At 41.4% G+C, this 27,278-nt stretch overlaps 1 protein-coding gene and 1 pseudogene across 3 annotated transcripts in view; one reads left to right on the forward strand and one right to left on the reverse strand.

Annotated features, from left to right (window-relative positions):
* The first annotated feature begins 7,028 nt into the window (after positions 1–7,028).
* LOC125963101 (protein kish-A-like) lies at positions 7,029–9,878 on the forward strand (annotated as a pseudogene).
* Positions 9,879–13,486: 3,608 nt separating this feature from the next.
* The window catches only part of SCML2 (Scm polycomb group protein like 2), an 88,981-nt gene continuing 75,189 nt past the window's right edge, over positions 13,487–27,278 (reverse strand). For 2 of the 3 annotated variants that reach the window (XM_004269640.3, XM_033427881.2), the window contains exons 12-15: positions 22,857–22,970; positions 21,907–22,161; positions 18,539–18,690; positions 13,487–17,453 (exon numbers count right to left, since the gene is read on the reverse strand). In XM_004269640.3, the coding sequence (XP_004269688.1) occupies positions 17,325–17,453; positions 18,539–18,690; positions 21,907–22,161; positions 22,857–22,970 (650 nt within the window). In that variant the 3' untranslated portion in view covers positions 13,487–17,324. The remainder of the gene's footprint in view (positions 17,454–18,538; positions 18,691–21,906; positions 22,162–22,856; positions 22,971–27,278) is intronic. The other variant, XM_049704727.1, reaches the window with a different exon arrangement.

Below are 27,278 nucleotides of genomic sequence, written 5' to 3' on the forward strand. Positions count from 1 at the left end.
CAATCTGTCTTTGGTCAAACGCAGTTACGATCTAAGCCTCAAAATCAACGTCTCAATCTCAAAAGATGTTATAATGAATCAACTCGCTTGTTTATCAATTCTTTAAACTCAAAATTCTATATAAAATTTTGGTGGTGAGCATGCTGTAGGGTATACAGAAGTAGAAATATAATGTTGTACACATGAAACGTATAATCTTATAAATCAATGTTATCTCAATGAAAAGCAAACCCAAAAAGAAATAAAAATAACGTTGTAACATTAAAAAAATAATTCTATATAACGTCGGAGAGTCTTGGTCCTTCCTGGACCCCTACCTCCTCCGACAGGGAAAGAGAAAGGATAATGGATCAACTTGTCCCAGAAAGTCAGCACCAAGTACTTAAAAAATAAGTAGCCAAATCTCAAAAGCTCACACGTTCTGGCATCCTGCGAGAGACGGTGAGAAACACACCCCACCCCCCGCAGCGCTGCTGCAATTTGAGGTTGCCAAAGGCAGACTCACTCTTCCAGCAAAGCAAATCCTCTCCTCCAAAGAGTGTCCCAGCCGCTAAGCCAAATCGCTTTCCTGGAGCAACAAGCGTGCTCAGCAGCTGCTTGCGGTGCATGCGCATGAGGCCTTGAAAAACAGTTCAAAGGAAAAACCGCTGCTGCGCAGAACTGCTCTGCAGCTAAAGCGTGGCACGCCGCCCTCTGGGGGGCGCAGGAAACAACCGCGGTCGCCCAACCTCTCGCGAGAGGACGGCTGTTCTACTACGGCCGCTAGAGGTCCTGTAAGGAAATACCGCCCTCATGCAGGAAACGAGGCCGGGCCTCGCCACGTGCTGGCGCCACGAGAACCCCGGGGGCGGAGCCAGCTATGGGTCACCTCAAGTCCCAGGGACGCCATGAACCCTGGAGACCTGAAAGCCCCAGGATTCCCTCCATCCCTCAGGACACCATGAACTCTGCAGACACCTCGAGCCCCAAGATCCTCTCAAGCCCCTGGGACGCCATGAACCGTGGGATCCCGGAAGCCCCCAGAGTCCCTCGTGTGCCTGGGATGCCACAAACCCTGGGACCCGGAAGCTCCAGATCGCCTCAAGCCTCAGGGACACCAGGAACCCCGGGGACCCCAGAAGCCCCAGATTACCTCAAGCCTTGGGGATGCCATGAACCCTGGGACCACACAAGCCCCAGATGGCCACCAGCCCCTGGAAGCTATGAACCCTGGGACCTCGAAAGTCCCAGAGCTTTCAGTCCCTGGGACACCATGAACCCTTGACCCCAAAAGCCCCAGGACTAGCTTCAGCCTCTGGAACGCCATGAACCTCGGGTACACCCTGAGTTCCTGAGATGCCTTGAGCCTCAGGGACGCCCTGGACCCAGGGCTAGACTCTGCCCGCAACACCCGGGTTCCCACGCGCGCCCTGACCAAGCTGGGACCGCAGCCGAGAGGCCACCACCTGACGCGCTGTGGCCGATTAACAGCCAGTCCCACGGTCACGTGTGCAGCCCTCTAGATGGGCTGGGGTCAAAACCTGTTAGAGCCTTTCCCCGGGTGGGGTGAAGAGAGGCAGAAACTATTGGGAAAGCTTCGGGGAGGGCCCCTTACCCTTTTCCTCAGACATCGTGAGGCAGGGAGCCCAGCTCTGACTGCCTCCGGCTCGGCGTCTGCACTGCATCCGGGTCGCGGCTGTGCACACCGGAAGACAGACTGTAACGGACCGAGGCGGTAACGGAAGGCGCAAAACCCGCCCAGGTTTCTGCGGCTGCGCAGTAGCACGGGGCGTGTGCAGTCGCCTGCAAGGGAGGGGGGGCCGAATGCGCGACGGAAAGTGTGGCGCCGTGCCTCCTTCACTTTATACCTATATGCAGATGTTTTTAACTGTACTTTTTTCCACACATACAAAAAGCAATATGAACTGGTAGCCACCAGGGTAATTCCACCCCTTACAAAATGTTCTTCACGTACAACACATCATAGAAAAAGTGTAGAATGTAAGAGATTTGAGTTCAGACTTTGTCTAAGGTTTTCCGGGGTTTGTACTCATATCCAACACCAGCTTTGGGAACAAATCCGGAATAATCCAACTTTCGAAATGTGCCCTTAATAAGGCCCACTAAATCTGTGCCACCCTGCCCTTCAGCTGCACCACTCTCTATTTGCCATTCTCCACTGTAAGAAGTCAGTATTACTGTCCCATATTAAAGATGAGAAAACTGAGGCTTAGTTTCATTAACTTGCTCAAAGCCACAAGACTAGTGGCAGAGTTAACATTTGAACAAACGTATTACCCCCACCCCATAGCACATGCTCACATCCCCTGTTATTCTACCTCCTGCTCAATTGCTTCCGGAACTTTCTCACATCCCTTGAAGCCTGTTCCAGTAGGACATCTGTTCTAATAAAATCTACACCAAGACACTTTCCTACAGCCCCCTGGTAAGGAATGAGTAGCTCCTTCTCTAGGATTCCACAGTGGGTTCCCGTCACCTCCTTTTAGCACTTAAGTCACTTTGCCTGTTATTAGAAATCTTTGTAGACAGTCTTCTCACCTAAGTTCCTGGAGAGAAGCACCACATCTTGTTTATATTTAAATGGCACTTTCTTCACAAGGTTCTAAGAATTAAATATTATAAAATATAGAGCACCCACCACAGTGCCTGGAATTTTGGTTCCGTTTCACTGTGGCAGTTATACAGTGACTCTTGGCACTGTGCATCTCCTCATTTGGGGGGAAAAGTGAGAGAGAGTTTCTTCACTAGTAAGTTTCTACCCACTCCTTGGGTAGAAATGTAGAGTTGCTTCACTGGGGTATGGGAGTGTAAATATGTGTAAGAGGGTGCACAGGGAAGCTGAGTAATAGAAAGGATGCACTATGCTGGTGTTAAAATCAAACACAAACAGAAACCAGTCTTGAAAATTCCCTGAGCATACAAAACCAGTTTAGTCACACAAGCAAAGTTTAATTTAGTTTATTTTGCAAAGCAAGTGAGGCTAACTTAACCTGGGTCACTTCTTGCTTATGCCTCTGAAAATCACAGGTGAAACTTAAGTTATTCCCCAAAACTGATGAGGTGACCACTAACCAATTCCCTTTCATTTAAGAAAATTCTAATATTATAACCAATCACTGTGAAGAAAATCACTGCGTCCACACTATATAAGCTGCTTTATAACAATATACTTCTGAGTCTCATTCCATGTTTTAGTTTCAGTGCTCCTGGTTTGCAAACTGTTCTTTTGGTGTGTGCAAAATAAATTTTCTACTAATTACTGCCTCACCGATTCATCGGTTTCACTTTTTTTTTTTCTGAACTTTTGACACTGGTACTCCCTTTCAACCTCACATTCACCCTTTGGCCTGCTCTGTGGAAATGGATATGGACCCTTAAGTTTTCCCTTTGCCAGTAGCACAGTTTAAGCTTCTTTCAGTAGGAGGTGCTGGAGAAAGATTGTGGAGGGAACAAGTTTTATCCTACAGGGCATATTGCCGGCAAGTTCCAGAGGGTCGATTTACAGCAAGTTCCACCAGTACAGCAGCACAGTGATTTGTATCATTCAGTCATAGTTGTGCCCTCTTGGGCCCACTATCAGCCCTAGAGGTAGTAACTGTTCCTCACAGCTGTTATTCCCATATTCTTTAGAGTTTTCTTTTTTTCTTACTAGCCAGTCCCTCATTACTCCAATCCACTGTTATACTTAATACGTCTTTGTGTTAAACTTTCTCTGTTCCAATTATTGTGTGATTTTTTTCTCTTCATCGTACACACAGACTGATCCACTCACCCAGTGTACCCAATGTCTGTTCCTGGAATGTAACTGAACATCCAGCAGATGCTCGACAACCCCTTCACTTTCATTTCTAGTCAGACCTCTCCCTTCTTTCACTTGACCCCTCTTCTCCATGAAGGGGCACAGAATGGAAGGTGGAAACGCTTTCTTAACTGTGGTTCTCTCCTAAGGCCAGATTTCTTCTCCTAGTCTACCTAAGCTGCATCAGCCTGAATGAGTAGGGTGGAACATAGTGCCCAGGAGACCTTGCAGATATGGGAGAAGTGGGAGGAGACGCTGGTAGTGCCATCAACCTAGGCTTAGGTATGAGCTGAGCCACTGTCCCTACAGAAGAGGATGTCTTTCTGTCTTTCTTTCTTTCTTTCTCTTTCTTTCTTTTATTTTGGCTGTGCCAGGTCTTAGTTGCAGCACACAGCATCTTCATTGTGGCATGCGGGATCTTTAGTTGCGGCATGCGGACTTCTTAGTTGCAGCACGCAAACTCTTAGCTGCAGCATGCATGTGGGATCTAATTCCCGGACCAGGGATCGAACCTGGGCCCCCTGCATTGGGAGTGTAGAGTCATACCCACTGGACCACCAGTGAAGTCACCAGGTTGCAGTAGTTTTGATGGAGTTGGCTGGATGGAGTTTTGATGGATGGTTTGATACCTGGTCTGGGAACTAGATCCACATGCATGCCGCAACTAAGAGTTCCAATGCCGCTACTAAACTTGCCACAACGAAGATCCCACATGCTGCAACTAAGACCCAGTGCAGCCTAAATAAATAAATAAACTACTGCAACCCTGATGACCAACCAGGCACATGAAAAGATGCTCAACATGACTAAGCATCAGGGAAATGCAAATCAAAACCACAATGAGATATCACCTCACACCTGTCAGAACAGCTATCATCAAAAAGAACACAAATAACAAATGTTGGCAAGAATGTGGAGAAAAGAGAACCCTCGAACACTGTTGGTGGGAATGTAAATTGGTGCAGCCACTGTGGAAAACAGTATGGAGGTTTCTTTAAAAACTAGAAATAGAACCACCATATGACCCAGCAATTCCACTCCTGGGTATATACCCAAAAGAAACAAAAACACTAATTCGAAAAGATACATGCACCCCAATGTTCATAGCAGCATTATTTACAATTGCCAAGATATGGAAGCAACCTAAGTGTCCATCGATGCATGAATGGATAAAGAAGATGTGGGATATAGATAGATAGAGAGATAGATAGAGAGACAGATATAGATGAATACTCTTCAGCCATAAGAAAGAATGAAATTTTGCCATTTGGAACAATATAGATGGACTTGGAGGGTATTATGCTAAGTGAAATAAGTCAGACAGAGAAAGACAAATACTGTACGATGTCACTTATATGTGGAATCTAAAAATACAACAAACTAGTGAATATAACAAAAAAGAAGCAGACTCACAGAAATAGAGAACAAACTAGTGGTTACCAGTGGGGAGAGGGAAGGATGGAGGGGCAATAGAGGAGCAGGGAATTAATGGGTACAAACTATTATGTATAAAATAAGCTACAAGGATATGTTGTACAACACAAGGAATATAACCAATATTTTACAATAACTATACATGGAGGGTAACCTTTAAAAATTGGGCATCACTATATTGTACACCTGTAACTTACATAATATTGTACATCAACTATACCTCAATAAAAAATTAAAATGAAAAAATTAAAAAACCAAAAACCAAAAATGAAATAATTGATTATATTCAATTCAAATTATTCAATTTTAAATAAATAAATTTTAAAATTATTGATCCAGCAAAAAACAACAACAAAAAAAACCAACGCAACCCGGGGACGGATTTCACAAGGCAGTACTGAAGGCTGCCAATCAACCTGAAACGCTGGGGGCTGCAGAGCCCAGGTGTGGAACCTCACACTTGACCAAGACCTCTGTCCCTGCGTCCTTGCTGCCCCCTCCCAACTCCCACCCCACGGGGCCACGACGGGGCTGTTGGATCCAAGGCCTTAAGAACACTTCCCAGTGTGGGGGGCGGGGGAGGGGTGGCAACAACACAGGAACAAGTTTGACCAACTTACATTCTCTTTGTAGAGACAGGGAAAAGCCCAGGAGAGGCACAGAGCACAGCCTGCGTCCCAGCGGTTGTGAAACTGCATCCCATTGGGTCATTAACACCGAGATGTGTGTGTGTGCGCATGTGTATACGTGCACGTCGGGGGTGAATGTGCGTGAGAGAGGTTGGGGGGAAGATGGGGCTACGATGGGGGCTGAGAATAGGAGACTCTCGAGGGAGGACACAGGAGTAAATAAGAGCCAACCCCTCTCCACTGCTGTGTGACCTACAAAGAGGTGGTGGCGTCGGGCGAGGAAAGTGTGACAACAGCTTGTGTGCCTCCCAGGCTGAGCCTGGGCCTGGGACCCCGGCTCCAGGCAGCAGTGCGGCGCCCCCCGCCCCAGGTGGTGGCACAGGACTCGGGACCTCTCCTCACGTGCCTTCTTTCTGGCGGCGACTCGAGTCCCACGTGGCTTCCTGGCAGCGGTGCGTGGCTCCTGGGTGGGCTGGGGAGGCCCGTCCACACCCCATCACACTTTCGTGCCAAGAAGCGGCCGCAGCGCCCGCCGCCCTCCCCGTCGGGCCCGGAACTTTCTTCTCCTGAGGGAGGTGCGTCCGGGTCGGCAGCGTGGAACCCAGCTGGCCGGCGGTCGAGGCTTCTGGTTGCCTTCCTGGGTTCTTCCCCGGCCCAAAAGCTCACCTAAGACCCCTGCTACAAGCTGGCCTTCCCAGACCTCGGGCGATCTGGAAAGTAACCGCTAGTATCATTTGAAAGGAAAAGGTGGTTGTGCTGGACCGTCTGCGGGCTGTGCTGAACCCAACAAACAACTCGGGCCGCCTACGCCTCTGAGACGAGCTCAGAAAAGGTGGAATGAAATCGCTGGAGTCGCCCCCAAGGACAATAAGTGGATGGGATGACAAGGAGGGCACAGCGCACCGTGGACGATCAGTTCCCTTTGCTGAGAGCTCTCCTCCCTGCCCCCGATAGCTGGCAGAATGATCCATCCAGAATCCAGGTCTGCTTGTGTGACCCCGCGCCACCCCCCAGTTTATAATGAATAGCTTCCAAAGCACAGCCCTTGAGAGCCATCCAAAGCTGACCCAAGGGCCTTCCTGTTCCAAGGCTCGTTCAGCTCTCCAGAACCCATGTTGAAATTCATTTTAAGAATGAATTAAAATCTTCTTTAATATCAAGGCCACATGGCTGCTTTCCTGGGGCTCCAGTATATCAGGAGTGAGCTGTGAACAGGATATGGAAGAGGGAGCAGCAGTGGAGGGAGAGGCGATTCTGGAATAAAGGGACAGTTCCTGCACCCATTGTGTCAAGCTGCTTCCCATCCTCCAACTCCCTGACTTCTCACACCCCTGGAAGGAAGTCGTGATCCTCGCCTCTGAGACTTTAGCAAAGTCCCACAGACAGAAATCAGCAGAGGAGGGGAATCTAACCCTGAGTCCCTTGGGTACATCTTTCTCTCTCCAACCTCTCTGTAACATATCTGGAAAGAAACTGATGCTTTGGGACCAAGATAGTGCTTCAAAAGCAGAGACCAGGAAAACACCAAGGGGTCCTTTGTAGACAGGGTAAAGCCAGGAGGAGCCTGCCCTGAGGATGTTAGGCCCCAGCACACCCAGCGGCCTGCAGAGACCTCCGCATCAGGGCTCCCCACAATGGAGCACTGGAGATTCTCCACTGGGGCTCAGGGGAACACTATAGAAGATTATCTGCTATTTAATGTAATCCTCTTCTGTTAAGTTTCAGATCTTGTACTATTTTATAACATGCACAGGAGTATGTGTATTGACCTTTTCCTGAGGGGCAGCCCCGTCCTGGACTCTCGTGGCTTCCCAGGGCTGAGCCCTCACTGGCTGCTGCCCCATTACACTGCAGGCTGTGAGGATTGCTTCATAAGCCTCTGAACCAGCTCTTCAAGCTCCATGAATTATCCCACACCACAGCAAAGAGAGGCTGACAACAACTGGACCCTCCCCCTAGCCGACCCAATGGCAATTTCTAATAGTCTCCATTTTTACTGGTCTCTAGAATCCCACCGGGAGCAGCTCAAGCCCTCCCCCTTTCTCTGAGCCTGAGGTCCTCACACATACATTCCACCCCAGCCAGTCCTCCCGCCCCTAGCTCTCCCTCTGGGCCAGTTCTCCTCCAGACACCGCCCCTCCCCTTCCTTCGTGTCTGTATCAAGAGAAGGGCTCCTTGTGTCTGAGGGCAAGCTCTCTGTCTACACACCAGAAACCCCAGGCCCTTTTCCCTATCTGGAATGCCAGAGCACAGCCAACCTACCCCAAAGGAAAACAACCACCCCTGGCCAAAGGCTTACTTCACCCCTTTAGGTACCTTTGATCGTCTTTGGCTACCCAATTACTCCAGTTGCTGGAGGAAAGATGTGACAGTGTGATTCTGAGGCATTTCTCATCCCTTCTGTACCCCACTCACACTTCTGCTAGAGTCACTCCTGAAATATCAGAATGCCCCTGAGATTCGCTTGCTGTCACTCTACAGTTCCCATTCTAACTAATGAAAAATTATGTCCACTCTAACCTGGGGAGGCTTTCAAAGAAACAGGTCAGTAACCAAAGATAATTGAAAACAAATTCTAATATTTACTTGTTTTTACATATTCATTGAAGGGGCCACAAATCATAAACTGCTCCTAACTCCTCTAAAATTCCCCTGTCCTTCACAGCTCTCAGCCCTCACGTCTGCCCACTCCCAGCCTCTCATGCTATGAAGCCACTGATATAACGTGTCCTTGTCACGTTCTCTACCTTATACTTTTCATCCCATGCCTTAAGCTTCAACTATCATCTTTACATGCATGATGATCAAATATGTGTGTGAGACCAAGAATGCTGGTTGTCTACAAAATCAGTTCTCCTTTTCTTAGATTAAGAGCCTTTTGACTGGGCATGCAGCCGCCTAGTTAAAAGACTCCCCAGAGCCTAGGAGTGGCTGAATGTGAACATGGATGTGATGGCAAGAGTTAGAACAACCATACTGGGCCAGGAGATGGAAGCCACATGCCGAGGAAAGCAGAACAAGATGAGAGGAGTGTGGATCCCTGATAATATGTGGAACACCTCCTACTACCAACATGAAACAAGACAGGAGTACGTTTGTATCTTTTTGAAAGTCCTGAGATTTGGGGTCTCTCTGTTAAAGTACCCAAACCGATATCCTAACTAATGCAATAACTGAAGGAGAGAGGAGGAGGCATTTTTACTCCTCTGTGCTTTCCTTTCCTTGCAACGCCCATCCCTCCAGGGATTTTTTTTTTTTAATCATTCTTGGAACAGGGGCGGCAGAGGATGGAAAATCCACATCCTGAGAAGACTTCTCCCACAGAAGGACCTGGCTTCCATGCAGCTCCCCAAAGGGCCGTGCAAGCTGCTCCGCAGCTCTGGGCTAACCAGCTTTTCCTCATGCTCCTACAGGCAAAAGGCCAGGGGCGAATGGATCTTTCTCTAACTATGCCACTCCCCGTGTAGCTCCCTCTTCCTTTCTCTTTCATGTTCTTTCTCTTCATGATTACAAAGCCCTCTCCCATCCCCACCAAACCCTACTTCCTCCATTAAAAAACATCCTCTCTGGATGTGGCTGGGGCTTCGCCGGCCTATGTTTGCCATTTTCAATTTTTCAGAGTCTGTTGACTGTAATCTTGCTGCTTCTATGTACCTGTGCTTATATCCGATCCTAGGCACCCAGCCTCCTGGACAGAAATAAAGCTGGATTCTTGGGTATATTTTGGAAGTGTGCTAGAATTGGTGAACGGAAGAGTCCTTATGTGGCAGCATGCTGTACTGTGATGGCCTTCAGCATCCTCTTCATAAAGGAGCTTGGAAAAATGCCAGAATTCAGTTACCATGAGATATAAATATTAAAAAAAGGACTTATCTGCTGAAAATAATGGAAAGAATGGTTAACCCTGTTATCTCTGAACATTGAATGAGATAAAGTTCCAGCGGCTGTTCTCTATTTTTGTTATTGGACCAATGTTCTATATAATTAGGATGTAACCATTTAATACTCAGACTTTCAATATGTCTGTAACAGTCAACCTCAGTACTGTCACTACAATATTACATTCTGCATATGTCATTCTGTTGTGTCAGATACCAGTTTTTAGTGAGGTATCTTTAAGGCACATAGTAGAAAACAAAATTGGTAAATTACTCAAGTTCCTTTCACTGTGATTTGGAAACGATAAACCTTTACAGAATAAGACTTCTTTTTGGACTAGCTTTTTTATTAAAAAAAAAAGGTCCAATTTGTGTTGGTAAGGACTGCATTCATATTTAATAATGCCTGCTTTTCCTCTGGTCACACTATTTTCAGCATTAACCAGAGTACCTCTATTCTTAGCAAACTGTAGTTTATTACAGGTGTTTAAACTATTTAAAACAAGCCTATGCAGTTCTTAAGGAGGAAGATAAATGAGATGTGACTTGAGAGTACGATTGAGAAGATGTTCCTATTTAACATAAAAGAATTCAGAATACTTGATTGGTGTTATCGTCTCTGAAACCTCTGATTAAGTATGGATGTCTTAAGCATAAATTTGACCAGCTAACAGTCATTCTCTAAATAAGACTATATGCTTAGAGTAAAAAGAGCTAAACAGAACAATTACATAATGGTAATCTTATATGTGTTTTTCACTTTTTTTGTGTTAGATCTCTACATTTTAGTTACTCCAAAATGCAAACTCTGTTTTTGTTTTTAATACAGTACTTTAAATCTAGTTTATGTTTCGTCTATCAGCTTGAACAGGAATCTTGTGTAACTTAGTAAGTGATGACAAAGTTTTCAAATCTACTTACCATATACCAGGGCATAAATGTCTTTGAGCTTTGATGATAAAGGAAGACCTTCAGTAATTTTCATCAAGGCAAGAGGAACATTGGAAATGTGACTTGTAAATTTTGTAGTAGGGCAGTTATTACACATTTATGGTTAACATTTCTTAAGGTTCAACCAAAATTCAGTTAAAATTTCAAAGCGAAGGAGAACTTCTTAGCTAAAAATTGCCATTATAAATAGTATTAGATATTGTTGGCAGCTATTAATTCCCCATAAAAAGAATAAACCTTTTTTTAAGAAAAGCAAACAAACATCCTGTCTCTAAATTCCATATGGCTCTTGTCCTAGAAGATAGAAACATATCCTTTTATTTCTAGTAACTCATTGGTTGCGTCAGACCAGCATTTAAATTGTCTTCTAATACCCAGCAACGCTTCTCAAACTTGAGTGTACCAGAACTACCTGGAGGGCTTGTTAAAACACAGATTGCAGGGTTCCACGCCTAGTTTCTGATTCAGCATGTCTGATGTTTCTTTCTAACAAGTTCCCAGATGGAGCTGATGCTACTGGTCCAGGACGGCACTTAGAGACCCACATTTGATCTTTCAATACTGTGGCCACACTTGGCTATTGAGCACGTGAATGGGGCCAGGGTGAAATGAGATGTGCTCTGAGTGCAAAATACACATCCGGCTTTAAAGATGGCACACAAACAAAAAGAATGTAAACTATCTCTTTAATAATTTCATATTAATTACTTGTTGAAATGATCATAGTTTGCATAGATTAAATAAACTATTATTAAATTGATTTTACCTGATTATTTCTACATTTTATGTGGATATTGGGAAATTTAAAATTACATATGCTGCTGGCATTACATTTCTTTTTTCTTTTTTTTTGAGGCAAGGAATACGACTTTATTTGGAAAGCCAGCAGACTGAGAAGATGGCAGACTAATGTCTCCAACAACCATCTTCTGGCATTACATTTCTATTCGACAGCATTCTAACAGACAATTACAGGGAGATATCAGATGGTAAAAAAGAAATATTGGGGATGATTAGGAATTTGAATACTGTATGAATGTAGGATGATAGAAGGGAATTGCTAATTTTTTAAATAAACTTTTAATTTTAGAACAGTTTTAATTTACAGAAAAGTTATTAAGATAGTGGAGACAGTACCCACATCCATTTTCATACATTATTAGTATTTTATATTGTGGTACATTTACCACAACTAATGAATCAATATTTGTACATTATTATTAACTAAAGCCTACACTGTATTCACATTTCCTTTTCACCTTTCTCTGTTCCAGGATCCCATATTATGTTTACTCATCATGTCTCCCTGGGCTCCTCTAGACTGTGACAGATTCTCAGACTTTCCTTGTTTTTGATGACCTACACAGTTTGGAGGAGGACTGGTTAGGTATGTTGCAGAATGTTCCCCAATTGGGATTTGTCTGATGATTTTCTTCGTGATGAAACTGGTGTCATGGGTTTTGGGGAGGAAAACCTCAGCGATAAGGGGCCATTCTCATGCTATCATATCAAGGGTACATACTATGAACAGGACTTCTCGCTGTTGATGTTGACCTTGACCACCTGGATGAGGGTGTTTGTCAGGTCTCTCCCCTGGAGAGTTCCTCTTTCCCCCCCTTTCCATACTGCCCTCTTTGGAAGGAAGCACATACTTCTCTGCACAGCACACACTTAAGGAGTGGGGAGTAATGCTCCACCTCCTTGAGGGTGAGTGTCTACATAATTTGGGATTCTTCTGCACAGATTTCTCTCTTCTCCCCTATTTACTGATTCAATCGTTGATTTACAGCAGTATGGACTCAGGGATATTTGTTATACTTTGGGTTATAATCCAATACTGCTTTATTTTGTTGCTCAAACCGTTCCAGACTTCCTGGCCACTGGAAGCTCTTTCAGTTCGCTCCTGTGTCCCTTTGACATTCCTCATTGTTGTGCTTTCTTGGAGCACATCCTTCGACACTTCCAAGATGCTCCAAGCTCAACTTGTATATTCCCCGTCCCAGTCCTAGAATTGGTCATTTCTCCAAGGAGCCCTGGTTCCTCTCATTACAGCATGGTGTTAGAAATGAATTATTAATTTTTAAAGTATGATAATGGTATGGTCACTTTTTTAAAAGTTTATCTTTTAGATATACATACTGACCTATTTATACATTAAATGATCTATCAGATTTGCTTCAAAACAACATGGAAATAGGAGATGTGAGTGGGAGTGTGGATGAAACAAGATGGGTTATGAGCTGATAATTATTGGAGCTGGGTGGTGTCCCTTCACTCTCCTTATTTTCACATGTACTTGAAATGTACTACAATGAAGCTTTTTTTAAAAGTAGCTGATAGAGCTAATATTTGCTCATTGAGTCAGGTGTTTTACAGGAGCTATCAACAGCGAGCACAACTTTGACCTTCTATATTTATATTTTTAAATTCCAACTCCAAAGCATGCAAAAGGTGGCTCCTAAATAGGAGAGAAAAATATTAGCCTGGCTCAATCAAAATGGAACCACCCAGCCAACTGGTTTGCAGACATAAGATATAAATTGTCAGTAGGACATGGGACAGCTCTGTTAAACTTAAGGGTTTACAGCTCACAGTTACATCTTCAAATCCTAGTTAAACAAACACACACACACACGCGCGCGCGCATGCAAAACACCAACAGATTTATTGAAAGCACTTCGTTTGTGTCTCTGACAAATCTTTCAGTATATTCATAAAGATGAGGGATTTTTTCAGTTCTCCTACAACAAGCCCCAAATCTCTGGGCCTAACTGCCTTTGCCCTCAGAGTCCTCTGGATCGGCCATCTCCCATTACTGTTCAGACACATCTGAGCTGCTCCATGGTGGTGGCGGGGAGCCACACTGCATTAATGAAGTACAAGCATCAATAAAAATGATTTTCTTGTAAACTGGGAGAGGTACTGGAAACGGCCGTGGTTTTAAGAAGAAAATTTGCTTTTGTGTTTTTTTCCGTCAACCAACATCTAAGTATCTATTATGTAGGAGATAGTATGCTAAATCCTGGGAATACAATAATAAAAGTATCAGCTCTGGAAGTGCTCATAGGAAAGAAACTTAGCATTTCTGAAGTGGCATCTGGCAGCAAACTCGGGAAACAACAGACTGGGGGGCCCAGACGAGAGAGAGCTGTGAGAGGTAGGATGCCTGGGACCAGGTGACGTCAGGGCTGCGGTGGGCTGTGGACGATGAGGAGTTGAGGCCAACACTGGCAGGCACTCTGTCAGGTGCCCGGATGCATCAGTGGGTGAGGCGCTGTTAAGGCTGGGACTGGAGAGGGGCACATCAGCAAAGGAAGGTGGGGAAAGATTCAGGTGTGATGAGGAGATGCTGTGGGCTTGCAGGTGGAGACATCAGTAGACAGTGACATACCCAGGCCTAGAACTCAAGGAGAAAGTTCAGGAAAGAAGCTGTGGCTACAAAGGTAGGGGTGCTTATTGTTTTTCTTGTTAGCATTTCAGAAGTATCTCATTAACTTCTGAATTTTATGTCCCAGACTGTAGCCTGTACTAACTTTGTTTCCTGTGATTCAGAGTGTTCTATGTAGCTTAGTATGTACTCAATTTTGTGAAAGCTCCATGGATTCTTAACAGTGAATTTTCTCTTTGAATCTAATGTCTATCAATAATGCCTTTTTAATTATACCAGTATCTGCCCTTTAATTTTGCTTCCTTATGTCAAAGACTGAATGATACAATAAAGTCTTTTTGCTGTTGCCTCTTGTACTGCAGGGAGAGTGGGCAAGCTTGGTCTTAGTATGCGATCATTGTGGAGAGCTGCTTTCAAGGTTCAATTTCATCAAAATGCTGGACAAAACAGGGGAAACGTCAGGAGGGATCAGACACAAACTGTCCACCATGCGTTCTGAAGGTGGGCCCTGGCTTACATGTCCTCCCTAAGAGCTCTCTCCATTCCCTGGATCAACGTCAGAGCGCTTAAAAATATAAGCAAGTCCTCACATCACACTGTAGAAACAGCCCCAGAAATTTAAACATACTTCATTTACTCAACCAACTGTGAGTACAGTCCCTTATGTAGCTTGAAAAAGCAGCACTTTTCCTCCCAGAATCACTGTTGCTAGTCATGATGTTTAATTTTTAATTTCTAATATTACAGAAGGGCATGGTTTTTTCATGTTTACAGAGGGAGTACCAATTTAAAAGTCTGGGAAATTCTATTCTGAACCATGTACCATAAGACTCTCCAACAATTAGAAATCACGTAGACAGAAGACAGAAAAGCACATGCTCAATGTACCCAGAGGGCTTTAGAGCTCAAGTTGCAGAATCCTGCTGCCTACAGAAAGTTGAAGAATGGACTGAGGGGGAAAACTAGAGCAAAGATAATTAAGTTCACAGGTAACCCGCGCTAACACGGCATGACAGTCTCTGGACAAAAATTTACAAACCAGATAGTGAAAATCGACACCCCCATTCCAGTTACTTGAGATCATCATCCCTGGAGCCTCAGTTACGGCCCGGTTGTCTCCAATTAACAGCAGTAACAGTTTCTGGGTTCCAAGGCAGCAGCTCCTGGTGCGGGTGGGCTGAGGGGTCGGATCTTGAAGGTGATTCAACCACAACCCTGAGCCTCTAGGGCTTTTCCACCAGTTATGGTGGGAGAGCTGACGGCTGAGTAGCAGTATGGCTTCTGGCCCCCAGTGGTAAAAAAGCAGCTAGAATTGCCAGCCAGATACATGAACTCAGGTGGGATGAGATATATGGGGGCACTGGCATTTTCTAGCACACTTGCATCACTGCCAACTAACTTGAGTACAGATAAAACTCATTGATTTAACTTCTTACTGCTTCCCCGGGGTCTCATTTAAGGCCCCTGCAAAAGATCAGCCCTTTGCTCCTAGGAATGGCAAGTGTTAAAACCAAGTATTTGGACATATAAAGCCACAAACTTACTAGAGTGCTGCTTTTTCAACTATAGCTGATTCATACATTAATATAATGTGGTGAAAGCAAGTAAAATCAAATCTGAGGCTTTGACATTAATGGCTGTGGTTATTAAACTTTATTATATTTTAAAATCTGAAAACTGTAAAACAGTATTTATACAAACACCTGAGGACTGTTTAACTGGGCACAGCATCTTCACACAATTTGAGAGAAGACCAAGTTTAAATTAGAATTTTGTCTTATAACACAAAATGAATAACATAGATGAAACCACCCTTTAAATAGAAGCATTCTCATATAAAGTACATTTGGTTTTCTAAAAAAGAAAATGTACATTCTTGCCCCTGGTGTACATTTTATTGGCATTTATAACAAATGGCTAATACTTTTAGCACAGATTCTCATAGCTTATTAACATTACACCAAACGTATACAAACTAATTAACAATAAACATATAGCACCATTTCCCCTTGAAAGTTCTAACTTTAAAAATAAAGCCCAAAATGATAAGGCTGAATTAATGCATCTTCCAAAATTTAGCAGAATAAATGGCTCAGAACTAAGCAAATTAACTAGCAACATTGCATAGGACAGAGAACTTCCCTGTATGGAAACCAATCTATGGATTGTTTCTTATCCCCTGAAGACTAAGCTGAGAGGTACTAGTGATAGCAAATGATGCACGTATATTTTTCAGAATAAAAACATCCAACTATATAAATAGTTCACCATTACCTCTGTGGCAGTGCAAAGTGCCATATTAAATTCAAAAACAACAGATTTGTTTGAATACCTACAGGTATAGAATAATATATAAATATGGTATAGTATCTGTATGAAGAATAAACAGACAATAAAATATATACATTTTAAAAATTTGGGCACAGGTGTCCTCATATAGAGATATGAGAAATGAATGCCTAGTTAAATGTCTAAGCTTAGAGAAAATATGTAAAGTTTTGAAATAATGGGTATTTCACTGAAAAATTTTAATCAGACTCCATCCAAACTACACTTGTAGTATAATATCTCCTGCATAAAACAACCATTCTATCTTACAATTGTTTGAAATTTATCAAAAACTGATAAGAACACTTTATGAAAGTTTATAAGCTTGTTTTTTTTCTTTAAATATGAACAAACACAACATACAGAGAAATAATAACGAAAGGAAAATAATTTATATGGCTATTCCCTTTCCGGAAATTGGTAGAACACAAACAGAACATTGCAGTAACAGACATAAAATATTTGAAAAAGAGATGATAACTACAGTTGCATCTTTAAATTCTTTTCTAAGGAAAATTTCTCATGGATTTCACTAGAGAGCCTGTCAGTCCCTGATACTTTCCCCCCTTTGGGATGTAGCTGTTTTGGTTTTATATATAAACATTAATCAAAATCAATGGTGTTTCTCTGTTTCCTGCATTAAGTATATTTGTAAACTGTACAATTAAATAATAAATTGTAAAGTGTAAAATAATAAAAAGACATAAAGGACTGCCAAGTTGAATATGCTAATACTAACATGTTAATGTGTTTTAAAGAAGTAGACTGGACTTGTAATGTAGTTCTGCAATTCTGGATATAACGTAGTTTTAGAGGAACTGTCTACAGAACAAAAACTGCTACGAGAATAAAAATATTTTTAAATTAAAAAGTTATCAAGACAATTGAAAATTATGTCTAAACTTACACATTTTTTTTCAATTATATTTTCCTTCTTTAAGTTTTTCAATATAATAACATAACTTTAAGGCTGGCCCCAACTTCAGCCCCATATACTTCATCATCACATCACTTTTGAGTAGTAGCAGAGCCTTCCCATCAATCTCCTACAGAGAGAAAGAAATTATAATTACTAATACTGATTTCATGTTTTGTCACGTTACGTACATATAAGAACATGTAAAACAGGGAGCAGCTGTACATTCTCAACATATATTCTCTGAATATGCATTTATTTCCTGAAAACTATTAAAAATATAACTTATATGTGAAGCATCATTTGAAAATTTCTAAATTCACTTCAAATTTTAAGAAAAAGGAAATTTAACCCAGTATCTTTGAAAAATGGCCTTAGCATCAAACTCTGATTTTAAATACTATATGTTGAATAAAATACCACGTATTTATGACAAAGAGTAGAAAACTGTGAACTGTAGAAATGAATTTCAGACAGTCATTAACTTTCTTAGAAAGGCTGGGAATATGAGTATATCAGTATTAACGCAAACTGTAAATGTGCTATACAGTGTTGTCATTATGTTGAAAGCTATTCAGTTAGTTGTGTGAAGCTAATTAGATACGAAAACTTATTACTGATTTTCTTACAACGTCAAAAAGGATACATAGATATTTGGTCATGAATTTGTTAGAAAAGACTATAAACATTATTTAACAGACACAAGGCATCCTCCTAAAATTCTTTATTTCCTTAATTAAGCAATTTATTGTCGTGGAAGCATATTATTTGGTTTTCATGAGTTCCTATTTAAAATAAAGCTGCACTTAATCTTTTACAGTTACTGGATTCATCAGGCGTCATAACAAGGAGGACACCCTGTCACAGCTGTGGTCACCCCTCCTACTCACGGTCCTCGGGCCGAGCAGGGAGCAGGTGGGGAGGAGGATCCTTGTAGCTGTTGTTAGAAAGGAGAGTGTGGCCATGCTGAATCATCTTCTCTTGAGAACTTGAAGACTTGTAGTATTTTAGGTACCCGGGTACCCATTTAAAGCACAGATCCAGCCTCCACCCTTTAAGGCTCTAACTTTGGGCAAAGTAAACTTTCTCGCATATGGAATAATCAGTTGATAGGGTTCCCCCACCATCCACACTAATCAGTATCCAACTGAAGGGCCTGCACAGAGGTCATTCAAAGTCATTACGGCAGGAAAACCGGATCAAAAGATACATTACATGTTGCATGAAGAGGTCGACGAGGGGGCCTGATATCTGAGGATCTTTATGTTTCATAAACTGTATCACTTCATCCACAGACCAGGTTGAAGGGTCCTTAGAGAAGCCTTGTTTCAGGACACTGGGGTCAGGTACAGCTATATAACTTGGAGCTTCAATGGGGGGAAAAAAGACAAATCATACTTGACCTGATCATTATCCTGAAAGAAGAGATGTTAGGTAGGGAGTAATTGTCTCATTCCTGGAACCTTGTGTGAAGTACCCCGGCATGGACCCAGGACTCCAAGGTAAAATCCAGGGAAAGCCTAGACAAAGATGACCTGAGGATGGCTACTCAAGAATGTCCCACCTGACCTCCCCCAAACAACAAAAGCAGCTTCGGAAGACACCTTACAGTTCCAAAGATCATAAAAGAGACTGAGCAATCCGAGGCCACTTTGGCCACAGGAAAATACAGCAAAAGATCTGTTACTTGGGTTAAATTAGGCTAATCTAAGCTAACTTATTGCTTTCTTACTTTAAATATTTCAAAGAATTTCTCTCAATCTTTCTCCTCTTGATATCTCCAGATTAGGTTTATTTTACTAGCTAATTGCAGTGGAAATCCCCAGAATTTACAGTTTGATAGTTGCTTAAATTTATTCACTTTAATGTATTCAATATGGATGGTTTTTAGCATCACTTTACTCTTTAAATTCCTGTTTCTCAAGCCTTAATGCTTATCTGAATTTTGAAGAAAACAAGATTATTTTGTGCTTAGCTAGGTCAGAAGTAACTTTAACATTATACTGAATGCCTCTTTCAAGTTTCACTGCATAGTAATAGATATTTTGGTTGAAGGTTTATATGTTTAAAAAAGAAGTAACTAAGACATGAAACAATTTAAGTGCTCATACCTCAAAAAGTTATAGCTGTGCCGTTCACTACACTGTATTGAAATTTCTTTGTGTCCAGACACGCATTCATTTACTCAACCAGAGTACTTGACTCTCTAAAGTTAGTGTATGATAAGAGAAGTGGGTTTTGTAATTTGCTAGGAGGATTTGTTTCTCTAAACAAGGACCGTCAATACAAATTTAATATTTTTGTATGTGTGAATTAGCCAAAAGTGCACCTTTTCTTTCCTATCCTCTGGGCTCCGGCCATTTTATGAGTATTTTGAGTATTCACCCAGGGAAAGGGCAAAGAAAAACAGAAGATAAAAGAACTCACAATGGTAAATCTTATTTATTTTCTTTTTAAATAGCGTAACTTTGATATGAAATAAAAAGTCTTTAGTAAAATCTATCCTACTTTCTACTTGTCAGAGATAAAAATGTTGGTCTACCAAGAAATGCTGCTGGGCTGTATCAACCCAAGTAAAAACGATGATGGTATAGACCATGCCATGCCTAAGGCATTCTAACAATCCAGACAGAAAAGTCTTCTCCTTTAACTCAAAACAGACTCAATTTAATACTTAAAAAATTACTGGTGAGGCTTCCCTGGTGGCACAGTGGTTGACAGTCCGCCTGCCGATGCAGGGGACACGAGTTCGTACCCCGGTCCGGGAAGATCCCACATGCCGCGGAGCGGCTAGGCCCCGTGAGCCATGGCCGCTAAGCCTGTGCATCCGGAGCCTGTGCTCTGCAACGGGAGAGGCCACAACAGTGAGAGGCCCGCGTACCGCAAAAAAAAAAAAAAAAAAAAAAAAATTACTGGCAAGGCTAACCATACCTCTAAATTAACTTATATTTGTGTGGGATTTTTGGTTTCTGTCATCAGAATCTGGTATAGTTATGCTTTGAATAACATATAACTACTTTTACGGATTACTACAAATAAACTATATGTAAAGATATGATTTCTGGTATAAAATTATAATTTTATATTAAAAATAAAACGGGCTTCCCTGGTGGCGCAGTGGTTAAGAATCCGCCTGTCAATGCAGGGGACATGGGTTTGAGCCCTGGTCCAGGAAGATCCCACATGCCCCGGAGCAACTAAGCTCTTGCACCACAACTATTGAGCCTGCGCTCTAGAGCCCGTGAGCCACAACTACTGAGCTTACATGCCTAGAGCCCATGCTCCGCAACAAGAGAAGCCACTGCAATGAGAAGCCCGCGCACTGCAACAAAGAGTAGCCCCCGCTCGCCACAACCAGAGAAAGCCCGCGTGCAGCAACGAAGACCCAACACAGCTAAAAATAAAATGAATAAAATAAATTTATTTAAAAATTTTAAAAAATTAAAAATTAAAAAAATAAAAATAAAACAACTGTGAGCTCATCTATTTCTAATCTATCATGGAAAATAATTTAACTGGGCCCACATCTTCAAAATAATCAGAGAAAGTTATGAACATTAGTGTTATTCAAATAATTACATGAAATAAATAATTATGTGAAAAATAATCAAAGTCCAGTCATGCTCTTCTCCTTAATGGCTCTGTCTTATATACACTAGGAGATCAGAAGGCCTGTCTTCATGAACTCATATATTGTGAAAATATCTAAAAATTCAGTGACCCCTTTATAAAATGAACATCTATCTTCAGTCTCTCTACAAAAATCACTCCAAAACCAGAGACAATCTACACCGAGTAGGAGATGGGGGTGACGATATTAAATGTATCACAGCATGTGTACAGTGCAGTTGCCCATAGATAATATCCATTATGAAAGGCAGGGGAGTTAGTTGATTCCTACTTCCTTTACTCCTCAACCTTGCCTAGATGCCTATCTGGTGACAAAAGACAAAACACTTATTCCTCTCACCACAGCACCCTTAACCCTTAAAAGGGTACAGGATAGTAGCTATCTTTGCACATGGAAGGCTGCTCTGGCTCTTTCCAAATGAAGAGTAGGATGCTGTCCTGTTTATACATATCATGTTCTCCTGCGGGGTCTGAGGGAATGACTGGGAGTGTGGAAAATGGGGAAACGCCTGCAGCAACAGAATGCCAGAGGCTAGATCTGGGAACCACACACAGGCTGGGGCCAGGAAAGGTCTCAATAGGGACAAGGAAGAGAGGACGTCAGAAAGAAGAGGGAGTGCATCCTTCCAGGCCTCAGAGTCATGTGAGGGTTGTGAGTCCAGGCAGTACCCAAGGAAATGATAAATTACAATGGATAGAAAAGCACTAAACTGAGAAGTCTCCATCAGAAACATGGTTGGTGATCCAGATTCCCAGAAATAGTTCTGTAATGCCATGAAGATTAGAGCATGTGTAGCAGCTTGGCCCTGAAAATGATGTGAAGGGGAGGACTCGACCTCCTCACTTTTGGCACTTTCTCCAATGCGATAAACTCTCAGGGGATGTTGTGGGGCATGGAAACCTTAAGGGGAAAGACAAACACACTGGCTGAGAATCACTGTTTTTGAATATACCTTCACTTTTCCTCTGCATCTGGAATGTAACTTCATGGTGACTGCTCTTGGGAGGTGATTCGGTCCCTACCAGTGTTGAACTCGAGGTGCATGGCACACTTTGAGAAACACTACTGGAGACCGGAGTATGAGTGCTTATAGGATTTGTGCTGGCAGGATTCAAAGAACTTGCTGGATTTAGTGGTGAGTTTTTGGACTCTTCAGAAAGCATTTCCCCTTTGGGCATGCCATTTCCCTCAGAAGATAATACTTCTTCTACAAGAAAAAAAAAGACAAAGGCAATAAGAAAAAAGACAAAGGCAATTATCTTCAACAGACTTACAGCTCGAATACTATTAAAAGGTCAAAAATCCCCTAACTGCCAACAATAGTTCACTTAAGCCATGCTATACTGAACCACAAACCTCTAACACAAAGCACATGGCCATCCCCTTCTTGGTGTTTATAGTAATGGACACTGTCCTGAAATTCAAATTGATTCTAATGATATCACCTATTTTTCTCATGGCAACTAACCCTTGCCAGTCTTGCCACCAAAACTATGAACACCTCACTAAAGCATTTATTTTTAGGAATGCAGTTCTTCACAACTCTTTGTTACAATATGATCACAGAGTTGGTTTCTAACATTTGCTTACTCCTTGGGCACTTAAAACTTTCACTGGAGAAATGTACTAGGTTTTTCTATTCCTCTTTCTATCAGCTTTTAGCAAGACAAAGCTGAATGGAAAATATGGCTATAACTGTTTTTCTTTAATCTAAGAAGAAATGACAACTGTGCACTTCTGAAGGGAATGAAGTGCTCAACAAAGCTGCCAAAGTAGTAGCCTAACTGCCAAACTGATTTGGGGGAATATATTCCCCAACTTCCAGCATCAACACTCAAGAGCATATAAGTGATAGAAGAGTGACTTTTCTCCCCAGTCTTGCAACATGTAAATACTATTTACCTTCAGAGGCATGCACTTCTGTTTTGGGGCGCTTAGGAGAGAGAGTAGCAACATAAGGCAGAGGTTCCTGAGAAGGTCGTTTGGTGCTTTTCTTTTCTGTTGTATCTTCTTTTACTGTTTTCAAAAAAAGAAATATCTGTTATAACTAATTAATATACTCAAGCGTTTTCATATCATCAGCATAAAACACTTTTGTTTCTAAATCATTTGCCTACTATAACTTCATCAATAATTTATCAATTATTTATGAACAAGATGTGTTCATTTCATCCTATTAAATATTTCAGTGATATTATATTCAAGGGTTAAAGGCACTATGTTTAGGCTTCATTTATTCTAGGGTCATCACATCTTTCTAACTCTCACAGGCCAACAGTGAGGCAACCAATTGTAATGTGTCTAAAAAGACCTGGGAAAATTGCTCCCATGAGCAAGAAAAGTTAAGAATTCAGAGAAGTTAAAGAGAAGATAGGGTACAATGAACACTCCATTTTATAGGCAACAATCCTGGCCTAGGGGTACACTTACAACAATCCTACTGGTTACTTATCATCAACCAAATGCATTTCTTCCTAAAGGACCACACTTTAAGGCATAATCCTGAAAATAAAGACATTTCAATTTATTAATTACACTACATTAGACTACGTTACACTACATTATCGATCAATATTTTGATTTAATCTCCAACTAAAAGGAAAAACAAAGTGCAATAGAAATCTATAAAGTAGGATAACAGACCTCCAGAGAGAAGAAAGACTGCAATGAGAAAGTACCAAAGTCAAACTTCATCTAGTTCAAAATGGCTGGGGGCCAGGCATGCCTCTCAAAATCGTCTGATGAGCAATCTTTAGCCATCCATTTACTGACTGATTACTAATGAGTCTAAGAGAGCTCTCACCATTTGATTTTATTTTTAATCATCAACTACAAAACTAACAGGCAAAACATACTTCAGTGAATGAGAGATATTTCTACAATTAGGACTGTTAAATTCTAAGAAGAGAAATAATTGACTTTTTTCATACCCATTTAATGATACAGAAAATTAGAGTACTAAAATATACAGTTTCTATAGTTTTCTATAGATATTTACCTCAGAATCATAGGAAGATCAGAAAAAGTCTTTACTTATCTTTTACTTGTAATATTATAATACATTCTTTATGAAAAGTTTATGAAGCTGGTATATGGTCTACTATCTGAGGTTGATACAAACATAAAACTGATTCTTGACTTCTGCTTCTGGGTATCGTAGTGAGCTCAGGCATGAAACTGTTCCTGCAGAGATAACTAGAAAAGGCCAGATAATTTACAAAGTACTTCAGAAGTCATCATAGAGAAGCACTTCCAGGACGACTGATTAAGGACTTCAGAAAATCCACTCCTTCATAAAAATAATGACAGCGCTGGCAAAATTAACTTTTTCAAAATTGTGGACATTAACTAAAGGATTACAACAACCCAAAAAGCATTTTATTCAAGAAAAATGGCTGAATCTCAGAAAGAACAACAAATTCTGTGGCATTTTACCTTCCCTAATATAATCCCATTCACCCCAGTTTTGCAGCAGCCTTGCAAACCAACAGCTTCGCAACTACAGTAGCTGTGAAAGCCAGCAGCCAGCCTAGCACTGAAGGGGGCACAAAGGATTTGGAACTCTCCAAAAGCTCCACCCACAGAGAAGTGTCACTATTTGATCAATCTTGCAGCTCACTGAAAACCTCTGATCTCTGGGCTTGTTTTATTTGACCTAAATCAGAGCCTGCTCTGTGTGAACAGCCCTATCCAAAGCACTGGTCAAAAACCAAACCAAAACCAAACCAAAAAACCCACAACAATGGCAATTGTTTAACACTGCAGCTTCCAGAGGTAGTATTACCAGTTGGGGCTGACAAGATGCTGACCAAGAAGCTTAAAAGGAAAAACTGGAGAATGAGATGTCCATTAGGGGACTCTGAAAAGCACTGAGATATTCCTGGGAATCTACAAGGCCATATGTATGTACATGGTTGTATGAATGCTCAGGAAGACTTTAGAAGGCCATAATCTTTCATTTTTTGCTGACCTTGAAGCTCTGCACAAAGCAGATTTGTAAACTGCCTCCTGGAATGTTCAAGGTAAGTCCCAACACACACTATGAACCCCTTCGCAAAGGCTGGGAGACATACTGGTTCCAGGCACTTAAGAAAATCCCTGTCCAATCATTAGCTGACCACTAAGCTAAGTGAACAGACTTCAGTAGCCACATATAACAAAATTAGACCTGGAAAAGTCATTAAATTAGTCCAGGAGAGTCACTAAAAATCCAAACAGCACCAGCAACAACAACAGAGCCTAGGAAGGGGGAGGGAACCTAATTTTCAGAGTTGCTACGTTATATTACTTTTAAATTTCAATTAAAAAATTAGGAGACATGCAAGGAAGAGGAAAGTATGACCCATAAACAGGGGGAAAAAAAGTCAACAGAAACTGCCTCTGAGGAAGCCCAGACACTGGACTTACTAAGCAAAGATATCAAGTCAGTTATTTTATATATGTTTAAAGAACTTAAAAAAAAATCATGTCTAAAGAACTAAAGCAAAGTGTAAGAACAATGTCTCACACTATCGATAAAGCAATAAAAATTATAAAAAGAACCAAATAGAAATTCACGACTTGAAAAGTATAATAAATGAAATTTAAAAAACAAAACAAAACCCTAGAGGGGCTCAACAGCAGATGTGAATTAGCAGAAGAAAGAATCACCAAATTTTTTAAGAGGTCAATTGAGATTATATAGTCTGAGGAACAGGAAAAAAAAGAGAGAGAGAGAGAAAAAATGAACAGACTTCAGAGACCTGTGGGACACCATCAAGCATGCCAGAATAAACATAATGGGAGAGTCCTGGAAGGAGAGGACAGAGAGAGTAAGGAGCAAAAAGACTATTTGAAGAAATAATGTCTAAAAGCTTCCCAACTTTAATGCAAAACATTAATCTGCATAATCCAAAAAGCACAAGAATCTCCAATTATGATAAATGCAAAGATATCCACACCTAGAAAAAAGTCAAACCACCAAAAGCAAAAGACAAAGAGAATCTTGAAATCAGCAAGAGAAAAGCAAATCATCACATACAAAGGATCCTCAATAAGATTAGCAACTGACTTCTCATCAGAAACTACAGAGGCTAGAAGGAAGTGGGATGACATATTCAAAGCATTGAAACAAGACGGTCAACCAAGAATTCTATATCTAGCAAAACTAAACTTTAAAAACTGAAGGAGAAAATAGGAAATTCTCCATAAAGAAAAACTGAGAGAATTCCTCACTTATAGAGAGCTACCCTATAAGAGATACTAGAGAGACTCCTTCAAGTTGAAATGAAAATAGAGAATAACTTAAATCCACATTAAAAAAAAAAACAGTACCAGTAAATATATTTGTGTTTATAACTCTTTTCTTCTCCTTTCTCATTTAAAAGACAACTACATAAAGCAATAATTATAGGACTTCCCTGGTGGCGCAGTGGTTAAGAATCCACCTGCCAATGCAGGGGACACAGGTTCAAGCCCTGGTTCAGGAAGATCCCACATGCCACGGAGCAGCTAAGCCTGTGCGCCACAACTACTGAGCCTGTGCTCCAGAGCCTGCAAGGCACAACTACTGAGCCTGTGCTCCAGAGCCCGCAAGCCACAACTACTGGAGCCCGCAAGCCACAACTACTGAAGCCCACGCGCCTAGAGCCCGTGCTCCGCAACAAGAGAAGCCACTGCAATGAGAAGCCCATGCACCACAACTAAGAATAGCCCCCGCTCGCCACAACTAGAGAAAGCCCACACGCAGCAACGAAGACCTGACGCAGCCAAAAATAATAAATAAATAAAATAAATAAAATTCTTTTTTAAAAAAGCAATAATTATAAAACTGTATTTGGGAGTTTATAACGTATAAAATATAATTTGTATGACAATAATAGCACAAAGAAGTGGGCAGAAAACAAAGCTATGCTGGAGCAAAGTTTTGGCATAATATTAAAATTAAGTTGGTATTAATCCAAACTAGACTGTTTTAAATTAAGATGTTAATTGTAATCCCCAAGGCAACTAACTAAGAAAATAACTCAAAAAAATAGTAAAAAGAACAAGGAAAATAAAATGGTACACAAGAAAACATCTACTTAAAACAAAAGAAGGCAGTAATGGAGGAAAAGACTACCCCCCCCGAAAAAAAAGAGAGACATACAGAATGGTAGATGTAAATCCTACCTTATCAGTAATTAAATTAAATGTACATGAAATAAACACTCCAGTAAAAAATCAGACTGGCAGAATGGGTTTTTTTTAAAGTTGTATTACAAACTTACACTTTAAATTCAAACACACAAATAGGTTGAAAGTACAAGGATGGGAAAAAATATACCATACAGACAGTACTTAAAA

Source organism: Orcinus orca, chromosome X, assembly GCF_937001465.1.
Source record: "Orcinus orca chromosome X, mOrcOrc1.1, whole genome shotgun sequence".
Classification (NCBI taxonomy): Eukaryota; Metazoa; Chordata; class Mammalia; order Artiodactyla; family Delphinidae; genus Orcinus; species Orcinus orca.